General features: G+C 36.1%; 1 protein-coding gene across 3 annotated transcripts in view; it reads right to left on the reverse strand.

Moving 5' to 3' along the window:
* Positions 1-16903, reverse strand: part of LOC102234306 (CUB and sushi domain-containing protein 3-like) — a 243084-nt gene that overhangs the window by 167938 nt on the left and 58243 nt on the right. For all 3 annotated transcript variants that reach the window (XM_023330906.1, XM_005810786.2, XM_023330905.1), the window contains exons 6-9: positions 6445-6557; positions 5336-5413; positions 2780-2867; positions 713-837 (exon numbers count right to left, since the gene is read on the reverse strand). In XM_023330906.1, the coding sequence (XP_023186674.1) occupies positions 713-837; positions 2780-2867; positions 5336-5413; positions 6445-6557 (404 nt within the window). The remainder of the gene's footprint in view (positions 1-712; positions 838-2779; positions 2868-5335; positions 5414-6444; positions 6558-16903) is intronic.

Here is a 16903-nt window from a genome sequence, read left to right on the forward strand (position 1 = left end):
ATCTTATCACACAACACTGTCAGGAATGCCTCTGATCATTCCCGAAGACATTGTTTGCTGCTTGACAGTGTCTCCAAATACACAAATAGGATCATGAAGAAACATCTTTAGTGACTGAAAGAACAAGGAGCTCTGCAAAAGATATTATAGCCCCAAAAGATCCCTGAACGGAGTTTCGCCTGTCTGTGATTACAAGGAGGGGGGAGAAAATCCTTAAATCTTCCAATTCAGACATCTCTCCAAGATGCCTGGAACAACTTGTCAGCTTTGTGCATATTCACATGAGCACTGATGCTGCTCAGCATGAACTCAATATTTTATTATTTGTATCTACATTATCAATCATCCAACGTAATATGCAAAAGAACCCAGAATCCTCTTCAAACCCAGTGTAAATATTGAAGGAAATGATGTCCAAGTAAGAGATTGCAGCCTTCTGCATTGTAATATGACTGAGGGATAATGTATTGTTTGCACAAGCAGAGAAAGGGCCTATTAGCTGTACTTCCATTAATCAAATTCTAAAGGGTGCTCCAGGTAATATTAAACACAGAAAACCAGGATAAAGCATTTTGGAATGGAAGAGTGCAGCAACAGAGGCTTTCATGCATAATTACCAGAAATGAACTTTTCTCTATCTGCATAGAGCTTATAACCAGAGGCACTGCCTTAATCAAACTGTTTTATTAGCTCTTCGGAAAACCACGCTCACCCTTGCAGACGGGCCTGTGGTCGCTCCACGCAGCAAAGACTTCAGCTACGCGCTGGCAGGTAATCGTTTTAGAACCCTGCAGCACATGGTCGTCATCACAGGTAAATTGAGCAGTTGCTCCGATGCTGAAAAGATAACAGATACCATTAACACCTGAGAAAGGCAATCAATTTTCCAAAGATGACGGCTGATTAAAAAAAAATTAATTCGTTATTTATCTCATGTCACTCACAGATAATGACATATACAGTCACTGCAGCAATGTCTTCTGAGAGCACATCCAGTAGCTCTTCAAAGTGTACATACCGCCTGTTAACATTTTAGGTTTTTAAATGTTTGATCAAAGTAGAATTTGATGAAACATTTCAAAATGTTCTATTTAAAATCTCACATCTATTCTGGGACAGTTCAAGTGAAAAGCAAATAAATTAACTGGAAGAAGAAATATTAAATAATTAAAAGCTCCAATAACTGTTTCTGCATGAACGTGCACACCCAACTAAACTTTAAAAATATTTAGATTCAAATTTGGTAGCATGTCTTTTTTTATTATTATTCACCACCGCTATCAATAACAAGTAAAAGTTAGTTGTCCAAGTGCAATTTTCCTTTGAACTCTAACTAAACCATAGCTTGCAAACAAGTTGCGAAGTATCATCAGAGTTTAAATATACTTATCTGTTAATACATTTACATTATAAATTACAAACGTTCCCAAAGAATGAGATTGGAGACTTCAGAGGGACATCCAAGAGGCCAACAAAAACACTAAAAAAAAGCTGCAGAAATGTTTTATATTTACTGGCAAGTGATAATCTCCTGTAATTTTGGATTTCTGGACTGATGAGTTTGACTGGAAAACAAAAGCATTCCATCCAATGCAAACTCCCAGGCCTGACTGGTTCTGGGGAAAAAAGCTAAAAACAGTATAGGTAACAATTCCAAGGTGATATGTTTGATACAAAACACTGAGCTGCAACACAATCACTCAATGTCAATAGTGAAACATAGAGGTGACCGCACCATAGTCTGCAGTTAATTTTAGTCAGAACTGTTGCTTTTATTAAAATAGATTAAATTATGAACAGTTCAAAATATGAATCAGTATTAAACAGAATCCTTTAGTGGGCTGCTAGAAAAATAAAGAACTGTTCAATTATTCACCATCACTGTAAGTCTAACCATACATCCAAATCCAAGTAAGAATGACGCCATAAGAAGAAATTACAGGATTCATAAAATCTGTGGTTTCCTAACAAGAGATGTCATCAGAATCTGAGATCTTCAGTAAACATTTAAAAGCAAAAGAAAAACAAAGAGAGAAAAAAAAACAACTACAGCAGCACTTGGTTTTAAAAAACACAGTAAGGAGAGATGTCCAGTGTGGACATATGGACTTATGTACAACAATGATACAAAAACTACTTTGTTCTTCTGATGAGTATTCACCTCATTCATTCGCTTCACCTACTTTCTTCTCTCTTCCTGTGAGCCAACCCTTTTAGACCAGCTCACTGTCACAACCCCGCCACCCTAAAGATGCTTTGGTGGAAACTTTTCATCTCCAAGAAGGAAGCTATAAGCAGTATGTGCATGTGTACCAGAAAAAACGACTTGCGTTCATGGACATTGTGGGGTACCTCAAAATCTTAAAGATGTGCACTTTAATGCAGTCAGATTGTTGCACCTTTTTATTTTTTTTATTGTATTTGTAAATTAAAAGTATGAAAATGTTTTAAGGCAATTTAACATGCTCTCATTGTTTTTTACATCACAGACGCCCGTCATTTACATTGTCATCTACACATGACAATGTGTAGATTGAGAAAGGCACCTCTCAATCTACACACCTATAGAAGATGATAAAACTGCACGGAAAGGATCAAGCATCTACTGCTTTATAATTAAAATAGGCATTTCATAAATATTTTAGGCTAACATGGCTAGAAAGAGACTGGACACAGTCATGCTAATTATAACACAGATAATAGCTCCTGTATCCTCATTAGCCTCTTTTGACTGTCCACATCTTAGCTTATTTGCTTCAGGTAAAAAACATCGACTAACCTGAAGTCAGAACCAATCCGTTTGCCATTCTCCGGCTCCCCGGGGTCAGGACAGTAATTAGACACTTGTTTGATCCCCCCTTCATTCACTAAACACAGGCAGAAGGACCAAGAATGTGGCATGTGAGGCATTTTGATTCCCTTAGACTCCATACTTTCAGAAAAAAAGCAATTTCCATGAAAGAAAAAACACATTCAATGTATATTTATATATATATTCTATTTGACCTCTCCTCTGAATGCAAGAGATGTTTCATTGTGTGTTTCATAGGAGGATTGTGCTGAATTCACAATTGTTTGAGGATGGAGCCAATGCCGAGTTAAAATAAAACAATTTTACCTGAGCTAACAAAAACAAAGAAAAATCTATCAGTGCCCAGAAGGGATTAAATAACCTTGAGTTATTGATTGTGGGAAGAAACAAAACCCACTCGGGCACACTTTTTAAACATAATTATAGTTGAGTTTAACTGGGGAAAGCCATTGAGAATTTGTTTTAGATAGATTATATTATGACAAGAAGGTAGCCAGGTGGGTGAGACAGATAATGTAAAATGTTTGTGGATGCTATGATTGGTGACCAGTTAATATCTCCCAAAATTAAGATAATAAATCTAGTTGAATTAAACTCACAAAATTGTACAGTATGACAATTGTAGTAGTCATACTTCTACTCAAGACATTTATTCTTTTAGCTTTTTAAAAGACTAAAATCTAAAAATTTATTTTCATTTGCCAGCATCCCTTTGACTCTCATACTGTTAAATAAGATCCAGTCCAGTTAAAGTTTGAAGCACAATTAAGTTTTATCTATTATCTGAAAATGGAAAAAATCTGGCAAAACCACAAACCTATATAGGCGTCCACCTGACTGATGTGGCTGACACAGAGAAGTAATCAAAGATTAACAGTCAGCTTACATACAATCTTTGTTCATGGAAGAAAATCTCTGTTTGGAAGTTTGAATAGGTGGTCTGTTGTCATTTCAAAATGACAGCAGCACGACGGCCGATTCAGTGCTCCCTCGAGAAAAGATGACCTACGACAAATGTCAAGCAGGGTCAGAACTTTACAGGGAAAATCACGAACTGTTACTGCTGCAGGATCAGATGTGCTATTATTATCCTTTCTTGCCCAGCCATAAGCGCTTCTGCAGTTGTTCTGCCTTCATTCGCCTCCATCTGTTAAGCATCGGCCTCTAACAATAACTAACACCAGCGGCTTTCAGTTCAATCCTTTCTGGGCTGATATGTCTGTCGAACCTTTCTAATGCTGGTACTAATGATTCTGCTGCAGCAACAAGTTACAAAGTCTGGTATTTTTCATTGTGCAGTGTGACAGGTGACGCTACTAAATTACACTGTCACAGTGTGACAATTTCTTTCTGTTTTTTTTTCTTTTTAAATTGCATGGAAAATGCCTGGCTTTAGAGGCTGCAAAGAACTTCAGGCAGGGACAAATGTTCACCTTCTAGCAGGACACTGTCCTGATAACAGTAAAACCTACAATAGAATGGTTTAGATGAAAAACCATGTATTCATTTTAATTATTCAAAGTGCAAAGGGACTGAGTACATATGCATGGCATTCCTTTCAGAAATCTTTGTACATTTTTTAAAAGCATATTGCTCTCTTTCCACTTAACAAGTTAGTACTATTTTGGACTGAACTGCCACAAAACATTCTAATAAAAGACATTGAGGTTTGTTGCAATGAGTCAAAAAGTGAATGTTTGGGAGGAATTATTACCTTCGTAAGGAACTTTAATATTGTGAAGTATGCTAAACTCGATACAGTACATTTTTTCCATTTAAAACTGAAGTTGATCAGCTTTGAACCTAATTTTTCCAGGTTGTGGTGCAGTTGTGAGTTCAATTATGGGCAATAAATCCACAAAGCATATGAAGCATTTCCTCTTTGTATTTTAATGATATACAGCATTGTCTCATGGAGAGGATTACAGCTCTCTGCATTATTCATGTTTCCATGGAGTGCTGAATCTATGATGCGTAAGGTAATAAAGATTACAACCTGTTATCATCCAAGTCTTTAGCACTCCACTGAGTTAAAGGGAATAGTGCTCCAGATTTATGCTAATGACTGAGCTCTGCGAGCTATTACAATGCATTCTGTTTTGTCTGAAGAGTACACAAATCACCTGACAAGGAAGTGGTCACTCATCCTTGACTGGTGCTGTGTGTGTGTATGTGTATGCCACACATAAGTCATGCGTATCGCTTTCATATTTATGAAGTGAAACAAGGCAGAGTTTAGTCCAGTTTATCCTCCTGGTGCAATGTACACAACTGGGACTGATTTAGTTGACTTTATTTTTATCAGGACAATAAGTCCAGGACAGCATGGGAAAATGGGCCATAAGAAAGAAAAAGAGACTGCACTTCTGCAAAATCTAGTACTGTAGCTTAATTCCTTTACCAAACGATGCAGCAAAGTAAGAGACAGAAAGAAACAAAGACCTGGAAATAAAAGTGCTACATAAAAAATAAACAAAAATCCAAACAATGACGACAGTTTCATAAGACAAATAAAAGACTTACTCAAAGACAGTTTGTTAGTGTTGTCCTTTCCTGGTAATACTTTTACCCCTCTGGATTTAAGCTCTCCAGAGCTTTTCACTGGTTGAAAGCAATGGAAAGAGTTCATTAGATAAAAGAAGTTACAGTATTAGATGTGAGAAGATACAGTACCAATGTTTCTTTCTCTTCAAAACACTTGGTCTTGCAAACATCAAAGTCCATCTACTAACGCTGTGAATGTTTTTTTAGTTATTGCCTTGGCAATTCTAAAATGAAATAGTTTCAGTTTTTGTTGTTTGATTGTTTTCCTTCTTATTCTTCTTTTTGCTATTTTGTACAAACAATGGATGATAACTGATTGGAAAGACCAGATTAAATATTTAAGGGACATAACATGGTGAATAAAAGAGTATGCCAACGACGGCTACAATATGTATCTTAATGAGGTCTAATCAAAGACAGCAGGGGACACTTTGGAGACAAAAGCTAAACAATGCAAGTGGAGGTCATCATCCAACAAATGGCTAGCAGCAATAAATGGTGTATTAAACTAAAACAAAGGGATCTGAATTTAAAAGTGCTAGGACAATGTCTCACCACTGCACATACAAAACAGAATCATGGTTAGGCTTTTTTATTGAAATGCGAAAAGCTCATCTCTGCAATCTGAAATTATATGTTCTCTCCATAACACCAATGTGCTTTAACTCCTAGGTTTACAGCTTACAGCATGTTGTTGCACATTTACCAGGCATTTGTTATAGTTTATAGTTTCATATCTACTTTAGGGGCCAGGCTTTGCAAGCATATGCAGTACATACACTGTAAAGTCATGCCAAGAACAATATCAGGGCAATGGATTAAAGAGCTCATAAAGTTGGATTTTCCAGAGGGTGAATACAGTATCTACTAAACAAATATTTGATTAAGACGATCTTAGTCTGAGGCAGAAAAAAAATCCTTCATGCCCTCAACAAAGGGTGTTATTCAAACTGTTTAATATTCAGTTAAAGATCAAAAACATGTTTTGTAATTAGCCTTCAGAGTGTTTCTTTTTTTCTGCGATGATCCTTTCTGATCAAGGAGGGGGGCTTTTGTTACAGTGTGCTAATGAAGTAACTGTGTGTTACCTTGATACTGAGCCCTGAAGCCTCGATGGCGGTGGTTGCTCTCTGTTACAAAGTGCAGCCGCAGCCAGTTCTTGTTGCTGATGACGGAAGCTGGAATATTCTTTCCAGTCAGCCTGAAAGTGAAAAGTCATATATAACAAAGTATGTCATATACTTGAATTTCAGCGCATCGTCATAACCATTTGATTATCGGCTTCAGTTTTACTCATCATACTGATAAAAATGATTAGAACAAGAAAAACATGCTCAACTTGTGACACCTCTTATTGCTATAATATTTTTATTGTAGCATGAAGTTAGTCTGGGCAAAGACAAGCGGCTTAGACAGTGAGAAAATGTTAATTATATTGTTTTGTAAATGTTTAGTACAATAATTTGATGTATGTGAACAGGAGCAAATACATTGTAATAACATTGAAAAGACATGATCTGTCCAATAAAGTTTCTTGTTATATAGCTCTATTTTTCTTTTGCCTGTGTAAAATTTTAAAAGTTACATGAATCCCCAAATTACCAATTCAGGCAGGAAGGCTGCTGAAAAACAAGACAAGAAAATGACCTGAAACAATTCCAGCTTTTCTGAAAGATTTTCTGTCCACCTAAAACGTTACTTTTCCAAAGCTGTGGAAACTACAACCATTAAAAAAGCAACAAATGATTAGGTTATACCTCTCTCTTTTTTGGTAAATTATTGAAGTTGTTCATCAATATTAAGGAGAAATAATTAAATGCATTCAGACAGTGTTTTTATCCAGTAACTGTGTTAGTATTACCAATAAGAGCAATGGTTATATTTGTAAAAAAACATTTGTGTTATCAGGAAACTGGAACAGGAAAAACACCTTGTGTTGAGTCTAAGTTGGTTTGTCATTAAACGTGTCTTAACAGTTTGTCAAAACAACTCTGTGTGCCTTAAAGAGCGCTCAGTTTTTCTCCCTGCTTCTTTACAGTGTGTAGTGCAGCATCAGGAAATGCTCTATTATCTCTGAGGTTTAAAGCTGCCAAGGGCCTTCTCATATGGTGGGCTAACAAGCTTTTTTATTGCCTTCAAATCCTTACAATATGCCTTGTCATACCACAGTCAATAGAACAACAATGTCATTGTACAGTTTAAAAAGATGCTTCACACACATCATAGGAGGGGCATTAGTGATGTTGAATCTTATGAGTTTTGTGTTTCCAAAATGGCATACACACAAAATAAATATCATAAGGGTGTGTATGTGTCTTTACTTAACTTTTGTAGTATGTATTTAGCCATTTGCAGTTGAATGCTAAATGTGTTTGATGCGATTTCTTTGGCATTTTCTCTCTCTTTACTACCTTTTCCTTACCTCAGGGACAAAGAGACAAGCAAACTGGTGGAAGTGAAGAATAGAAAGTGACATTTAGAGAAAAGGAAAGATGAGTGCCATGATTGATGGGAATAGTGAGAGAATGTGGGGACTTTTGCAGTCAGTGGTCATTGCAAATTGTTCTTGTTTTATTGTAACTCTCTCTCGCTGGGATTTTAATCTACGATCTCAGAGAGGAAATGGGGTTATCTACAAAGTAATGCATGCTAGATTTCTATTGAGTTGCTAACCTAAATATCATTTTTGATTATCAGATTTTTAAGTCCACATTATCCATCACAAATGATGAGAATGGCACTTTCTAAAGGGGAATGTTAAGGTAATCAATTTCCACATAAATTTGACCTTTTCTCTCAATGTGTAATTGATAAAATGCTAATATCGCTATGATATACATGCAGAATAAAAAAGCAGCCACTGGCCAGTAGCTATAGAAAACCTGCATTCAAGTTTCCTGCAATGAAGGCTAAATTTTCACAAGACGTCTTCTTTCAGAGGTCTTAATGATAAGGAATCAATAGAATAGAGCAGCTTCTATCTAAGAGACTCGCTGATTATAGGAAGTGATGGGTTGGGTTAAAAGCTATATTTTTTTCCCAAAGGAAAACGTGTTGGAGAAAGGAAACCACGATCATCTGTCAATGACAAGCAAGGGTGTAATAACACCAAAAAGCATGTTAGGCGTTGAAGTGAAACAACGACTGAGAAAATCTCCCTGTAAAAACAGCGAGGTGCACAGTGATAAAATATGCCAGGCATTGATATTGGTCGCAGAACACCTGCAATAATAAAAAATGACCTACCTCTATATGTAGCTGCTGTCTCAATATTGACACAAAGGAATATAAATACACTCACATTTAGAGTCCATGCAAAAAAGTCTTCAATATTTTGAGTCCCCATGGTATGTTTAAGTAAAATTTTTAAAAATAATGACTTGAGAAGTCATGTAAGGAAACACAAAATTAGACATGAGAAATGTTGCATTTCTTCAGACACTGAAGAAGTTTTATTGCACTCAGGAGTGTTTATTGATTTTAGAGCATCTGAAACCTCAGGAATAAGCTGACAGATTTGGTATCTCTGGTTTTGACATTGGCAGAGGTTCTAGATCAGGGGTGGGCAATCCCGATCCTCGAGGGCCGGTCTCCTGCAACTCTTAGATGTCTCCCTGATCCAACACACTTGAATCCAACAGCTGAATCACCTCCTATGTGCAGTCAAGTTCTCCAGAGTCCTGCTAATGACCTCATTATTTGACTCAGGTGTGTTGAAGTAGAGATACGTCTAAAGGTTGCAGGAGACCGGCCCTTGAGGATCGGGATTGCCCACCCCTGATCTAGATACAGTAAAGTCCAAACTGATTCATATCCCTGTAAGATTCAACTCTGAAAGTATTTGCATTCAATCAAGACATCTGCTTCTGAGGCAGACATATTTAAAAAGATAAAATAAAATAAAACAATGTAGAAGGATAACCAGTATTAAAAACAAGAAAGGGGGGTCACACATTCTTTATGCAAGTTTTCATAAATGTTTTAATGACTCAATTTGTTGAATTCACTGAGGTTGGAAAGGCCTTTTGGTCAATATCCTAATCTTTAGCTGTCTCCACAGGTTTTTCTTTGACCTGGTCACTCCAAAATATTACTTAGAGCAAACATGCTTGTAAAATCAAGATTATTTGATTTACAAATCTGCCATGGGTATAAATTATTTGGGGCTTAGCTGTATTTACCAATTTTCTAGAGTTTTCTGATTGTTGTTAAAACATTCTGGACACTGAAGAAAAGTGAAAGTCAGTTTTTTTATAAATTAATTTTTTAATTGTGTTCCACAAATCAGCCAGACAGATTTGACAACCTGATTTGCTCTCTCACTTGCTTTTACAGTGATCTTTATATATTCTTATATACTATATATATTCTTCATATATTCTTCTAAAATTATAGGATTCTTTGCAGAATTCAGATTCTTTTTATCTTTAAGAACATCATTTTATTTGTAAAAAAATAAATAAATTATAAATATCATTTTAAATATAATGGCATTTGAACCACCTGCAAGGTGTTCAGTAAAAAACATGGATATAAATAATGTTCTTTACTGAACATTAGTTATGTTCAGTAAAGAACATAATGTTCTTAACATTATCTAATGTTCAGTAAAGAACATTGTTTTAATAAAAACAAAAGCCAGTAAATTTCAGTATATCTGTGGTTTTTCAAGAAAACAAAAAAAAGTAATGCCATAAATGCTTACCTTGAGTAGTAATGTGGTAAATTTAACAAAAAGTATGTTATTTAAATATAAATAAAAACTTTGTATTTCTTTTTAGAAATTCAGATTTTGGTCGTTTAGGGAATGGAATGAGTGAAGACAGCTGAAAACTTTTTGAGTTTGAGAATCCTGTAAAAATCAAAATCAATTAAGATACACTTTTCCATCCATGTCAGACATTTAATCTGTCAGCAGAGATTAAAACAGGGATTAATTGAGTTAAGTTGTTATGTAATAATAAAGGCTGAGCTCTACATCACCTCAGCTGATCCCACTTATTTTTCTTCCTAGAAGGTATAATATTACAGCTTAAGGCCCCAACATACTCGGGTGCACTTCAGTCAGCGAAGCGGACGTCCGCCGGACATGTCCGTGCAAGGATAAATTTTTATGACCGTGTACGCGTACTCGGTGTCACATATTAAACTACCCGGTGGAAACAGTGTTCACATCAAACTGGTTTTCATGTGACACCAGGCTGATAAGTTTGAGAATAAGGGTTTTATGAGTTCATGTTGTTTCAAAGTTGACATCAACATGATAACAGTCAACATAAAGTTGTCACAGGGACGTGACACGTAAGCGAAAATGCTTAACAGCAACAGGCTTTATATATTCACTCAAATATTGACATGATGAATGTCAATATTTGCAGAATTATAAGAACAAAAAACAAGACATCATCCCAGATTTCTTTATCAGTAGCGGAGCAGAGAGGTGGTCCGATAAGTTGAGTCTGACTTTTTTTGCAAGGAATGCAAGGAAAAGATGATCGGGTATGTGCTCATTTTCGATTGCTGCACAAATTATTACACCGATCACAATTGTGCTTTTGGAACATAATAGGCAGAGCTTATTGAATGGATCCCTGATCATAGCTAAACCCAGCGGAGCCTCCTGCTGCTCCTCTGCCCACAGTAGGAGGCTGCACTGCTCAGGGCAGCGGATCACTGTCTTTGCCGGATGAACCGACATGTGAGTGCCATTCTCTGCCCCGCACTGAGAGGTGAGTTACGGCTTCCAAGATGGAGAAGAAACAGAGCCAGGCGCCTAAATAGTTAATCAAACTTGCTAGTTCTTATTAGGATTGTGTAAAATAAAGGTATTTGTCACGAGAGAATTTTAGGTAATCAGTATGCTCGAGTATGAAGACCCAACCGTCCGTGGATAGTCAGCGCGGTTTATGGAATGCGCACAGTACGCCCGAGTATGTGGGGGCCTTTAGTAGGCCAACACACTTTGGAGGACATTGAGAAGCCTGTGGATTCCTAGAAGCTCCTTACATTTATTGCTCATATGAAACACCTGAGTCAATTCTCAATTCACATCCCTTCATTAGAACAGAAGCTCAATTTTACCCAGACTGTAACCTGTTAGGCATGCCGTTTAAAGACAATTTGATGGATCTTACTTTGCCTTGGAAGATCAATAAAAAATCCCAGAGCAAAGAAATGCAATCTAACGTGCATAATAATTTAACTGAAGTTGGTAATTTAGCTGCAAGAGACTTCTTGCTCTACATAACCTTTGAATATTGCAATCTAACTCTAGCAATCTTTTAGCTGCGCTGTTGGAATAGGACTGTTCATAATTATTGAGCTGAGCAAAATATTGTCTGCTGTGGAGACAATCAATTCCAAAGCTAGCTGCCTGAATATGTTTATAGCATCCAAAAATGATACACTAAGTAATTGGAAACATCTACAAGAGACTGAATCCTGACCGGAGGTGAAAAATGAGGTTGATAGACAACTAGAGAAAAGACATACCAAATAATTACATTTTCTGGTTGAAATTCTTGTTATAAGTAACAACAAAATAATGTTTCAGATATTTGCAATGCCTTCAAGGTTTTAAGCGCTGTGGAGATATTTGAAATAATGACTGACATGTGATTTACTGCTTGTTGTTTTTGCCCTTTGTGAACAGAACTGAACAATCATATTAAAGGTCAACACAATAACATTGTTGTTGTTTTTTTTCTCAACCTATCGAGAGAAGGTTTTTGTTACAAAAAGTTTTTTGCTTTTGTTTTTTCAAACTGCTTTCAAAGAGATTGATGTGCAGCCTCACATCAACCTCCAACACCTTGGCAACAGTAAAATCAATAAAACTCATTTGGCAAGATCTGATAAAAAATGTTCAATTGATAGAAAGAAAAGGCAGCTAGATGCACAGATGAGTCAGCAAAAAATGAATCCATGTCCCCTGGTGCTAGATTTTAGTTGTGTAAATAATGCCATCAAACACTTTCTGGAAAGAAGTTAACATTGGGTAATACCTAGTTCGCCTATTTATTTCTTGAAAGGTTTATTTATTGAAAGGTTTGGCGGTTCTCTGCACTTTACAGTACTTTCAACTCCACCAAAATATATATATTCTGCTTTAAATGTTTCATAATTTGAAATAAATTCCCCTTGTATTCACATGGCTTACGCTGATATCCTTATCTCACACTGAGATATGCTAGGCAAAGTGGATCACATTTTAAGTTTCTTTTCCTGAAAAGGATAAAAAGCAACGATAAATCAGACAGAGTGTATGGTTCCAGACCGTCTATCATTGTTAAGCAGCTGTAAACCTCAAGGCTAAATTGACAGTTGGCTCGTCTCTGCCTGCAGCTGGTGCTATACATTATGGTGTTTGAATGTTTAGCAGTCCTATGGCCTTGTATGCAGTCAGACATTCATAAACAGAGAGAGAACAAAAGCTATGAGAGATTCAGGTTTCATGAATTGGGCTAGTTTGCTTGTCTTTTTGCCTGGGAAAAGTAGAAGCCATTTCTCTAAAGTGCAGGCCACATAGCACTTGGGCTCATAGAATCCTTTGGGAACTGTAGGGCTTAAAAGGAAAACGATGTCTAACAGCCTATGACATTTAGGGGCATACAGTAAAATCTATCTAGAGTATCACATGAGGCACCATGCACGGTGCCACAGAAAGGAAAAAACTCACTCACTAAAGTGCTGGATGTTAAACCCGTGTACCTGATCAATAGACATAATGTGTAACATCTTCATTTGTTAAAAATAAAGCACCTCAACGTTACTAAAGGCTAAAGTTTTCCCTTATGCAAAAGTACCAGGTTTTTACATAAATGCTGCAACAGTTGACTTTCCACTGCTTTTTAATTTATTTTTTATGTGGTTTAGGGTAGATTGTATTGTATTTTCCCAAATACTTAGGGTTAATGTAGAGTAGGGTTTAACATTTATGTTATGTTCTATATGGACATTAGTGACTTAAAGACTCAAAAAAAGACTAAAGCATTGGCTTTTTGTGCATTTTACACTGTGGCACACAGTTTGTTCTCTGGCTAAACCAGGTTGCCAGACAACCTGGTTTTATTTTGGAGCATGAGCGTCACATGTACTGCAAATATGCACAACTGCAATTCAATGAACACCTGCACTACTTGACTGTTCTAGCAATGACAAATAACATTGATCTCATTGTATGCTAAGCAAACCCTTTGTCTGCACAGATGAAGATTTATTCTATTCCACATCCGGAATGATAATGGAAACTCCACCCAATTTCTGAATAGTTCAGGAAAAACAATACATGAGCACTTGGAGGCAGTCCTTAACTACTAAACCTTTATTTTCTGATTATAAGTTCATACTAAAATATTTTGAAACTAAAAACAATTATAAAAGATAATGCTGAATTATAGCAGCAGAAGTAATGTTTTCCCTCCTGGCATATTACACCATACGTTCTACACCGTTCATCCCTACAGTCACACATACTGTGGAAAACTGGGGAACATCAAAAGGATAGCAAGGCTTCAAAGACCTAACAGAACTTGATGTTTGAAAATATCCTTCATTTCTGTACGTTTAAACATATTTAACATGTTTTTCCGCCCCACAACAATAGTCTATCACGTCACTATTTAGCCCAACACATAAATATAATTTTATTAAATATTAACAGGGTTTTATGACAACTAAATAAGTGTAATCAAAAACCTCTGACAATGATTCTCTGAATATGTAAAATGTAGCAGTATTTAAAAAATTAAAACCGTTCGTTTTGGTGCCAATACACCTTTGAGAAAAGGGTCACCTGGAGACTGCCAGTCCACATTAGTGGGTCCCACATAAATTCTGCATCACACTCTTCTTAGCCATGTCAACATGCAATACTTAGCAGTCATCACCACACTCACAGCATCTCTCCTTTAGATTCAGTCTCTCACTGACACAGTGCCTGCTTCTCTCTCTCTCTCCCTCCATCTGACTATGAGAGACAACTCTCAGGGACAACAGCCCTTCTGCCGTTATGATTGATTAGAGCTTCTGTTGGCTGAATTATAATTAATGGCCAGGAGGATCCCAAACTCCAGGCAGATGCTCATATTCAAACAAAACCCAAAGCAGAAGGATAAGCTTAACCTAAAGTCAAGAGTTAAACACATTGTGGAGTAGGTGCAGAAATCTATCTCAGAAAGCAAAATATATGCGTACATGAAGGCTGCCTTTGAAAGAAATCTGCCAATGATTTTGGCATAATTCAAAATGCTTAATTGTTCTCTTTGAATTTGCATAAATCAAGCAGACACCAGAGGCACATTTACAATGTTTTGGGCAACACACTCAGTGAAAATGTATTAAAGAATGCAATTAGCATGTTTATTTTTTTATTCCTGCTCTGAAGAAGGAATGATTTAAGATGCATAATAAACAGGGGCAAAATCAACACATTCCAAAATAATTATTCCTGGGGAAGAGCAGAGAGATTTTGATGTGTAGAGGATGATAACCTGTCTACTTAAGCTTAAAGGTTAGACTGTCCAAACCCATCTTCATCTCAAAAGAAATGAGAGCTAACATAAAAAACAAAAAACATTTATTTTTTTTCACAATATTTCAACCTATATTTTTGTTGTTGAAAATAACAACGTATCTCTATTCTCAAACATTTTACATGGTTAAAAGATAGATACAGCTCCACGAACTCATGATGTGACTCAGCCGTATGACAATAAAACACAATAAAACTGTGGAGTTACCAAAAGTTTTTAACATATAAAATAATAGTTATTCATGTCTTAAGAATATCCCTGCAACAGATTAATTTAATAAAATAAGCTCCCACACTTTTAAATTCAGTCACAACTTGTCTTGCTTTTAGCTTACCAATTTAGGCATGCAAGCATTCCTTCCCGACTTTGACTGCTGCAGCTGTGTTTCTTTCAGGCTGTATTAGGCTATTTATAGGCTATTTAAAATCTCATAAAGGCTTGCAAGCATAGTTTGCTCTCTTTGTGGAGAAGAAAAGAGCAGCTTGTGCATGTTCAAATCCATGCTTGTGCTTATTCATTTGAACCCTGGCAAAGTATAGTTTTGGTGGACAGTTTTCAGAAAATCCTTAAATTTTAGCTGGGTTTTTTTTTATTCTATAAGAAAAAATTGAGAAATGGTTGGGTTTGCAACTTAAGTAAAAAATTATATAAAGGCAACTGACAAATGTGATAATCAGCAAAATTAATGAAATACTCAGGGTTTTTAAAACAAATGGATAAAATAATTCAGAAATATGTTAAAGAAGTCTCAAAGGTTTAAAATGAATTCATCTTTGAACAGCAGCATAATCTCACAATTACATAAAAGACTGTTACTCTCTAAAAAATGCCATGTTAAAAAATTAACTGCTTGTTAAAGTGTTTTTAAATACGGTACATATAATCTACTTTTGTCAACAGCTCAGCACTTTGTCCTCTCATATAACAGTAAAACAAGTTACAGCCAGGAGCTTTTTGAACATTTGTTGATAGGTTTGTGAACATGGAAGAAAGTTAACCGTGTCCGGTGACCCATTTCTGTGTTGGTTTGACTGCATCTTTCGGATGATCATTGTTAATAATGCTGAGCACTAAACATTTGGTCTTCAAAGGAGAAACAGACTCATGTTATCACTGAGCCTCCATCAAAATTGACAGTGAGCATGAAGTGTTTTTCCACACATTCCTCCCATTTCACCTGGAGTGTTTCCAGCCAAACAAGCCCCCTGCTTAGATCAACTTAAGTTTCCAGTGGAGTTTAGCAGACTCAACAAATATGTTTGTAGGGGCAGAGCATAATAAGATTTTTTTTGCACGTCTCATGAACAACTGCTTGGCTTATACATAGCTTCTCATGGTTGTTATGGAGACTTATGGAGACAAGATGTCACTTTTACTGCAGTCCTCTGTCTCAGAGTGTTGATTTTTTTTTTTTACCTCCGTTATTATCCTGCTCAACATGTGTGGTGGTAAAATAAAGGAGTCTCCTCATCACACTCCTTGGCTCAACGCTATAAGTAATAGGTCTCTGTTATATGTCATATTTACAAAAAAAATCCTGGATTAATAATTAGAAGTTCTTTAAAACTAGTTTTAATTAATGAAACCCTTCAATTACATTTTTAAAGGGATTGTAAAATGGTATTCAAGCTTCATTATGTGATTAGCTTCCAACTAAAAGGTCAGATTTTATAAGAATCTAGTTACCCTTTTTTTCAGAGTGAGAAAATGCTTCTGCAATACAAAATGAATTTTGAGAATTTAAAACATTCTTACAGAGGTGGTGATAAATCTGTCTCTGAAATTTCTTTTTTTTCACACATTAAAAAAAACATTATTTTTCTTGTTTATACACATCTAAAAAGATGTCAAATATTTGTTTTCACCAAACAAAAATTATGTTTTCTAGAACATTTTTCTGCAAGAAATTTTGAAAACATATCAGACACATCCACAGCCTTATGTCACTGGCTGTTCTTTTCATTTCCACACGATGTCAACACTACGCAAACATACCGTCTGCTCTGAACCACAC

Source organism: Xiphophorus maculatus, chromosome 3 (genome assembly GCF_002775205.1).
Source record: "Xiphophorus maculatus strain JP 163 A chromosome 3, X_maculatus-5.0-male, whole genome shotgun sequence".
In the NCBI taxonomy this organism is placed as follows: Eukaryota; Metazoa; Chordata; class Actinopteri; order Cyprinodontiformes; family Poeciliidae; genus Xiphophorus; species Xiphophorus maculatus.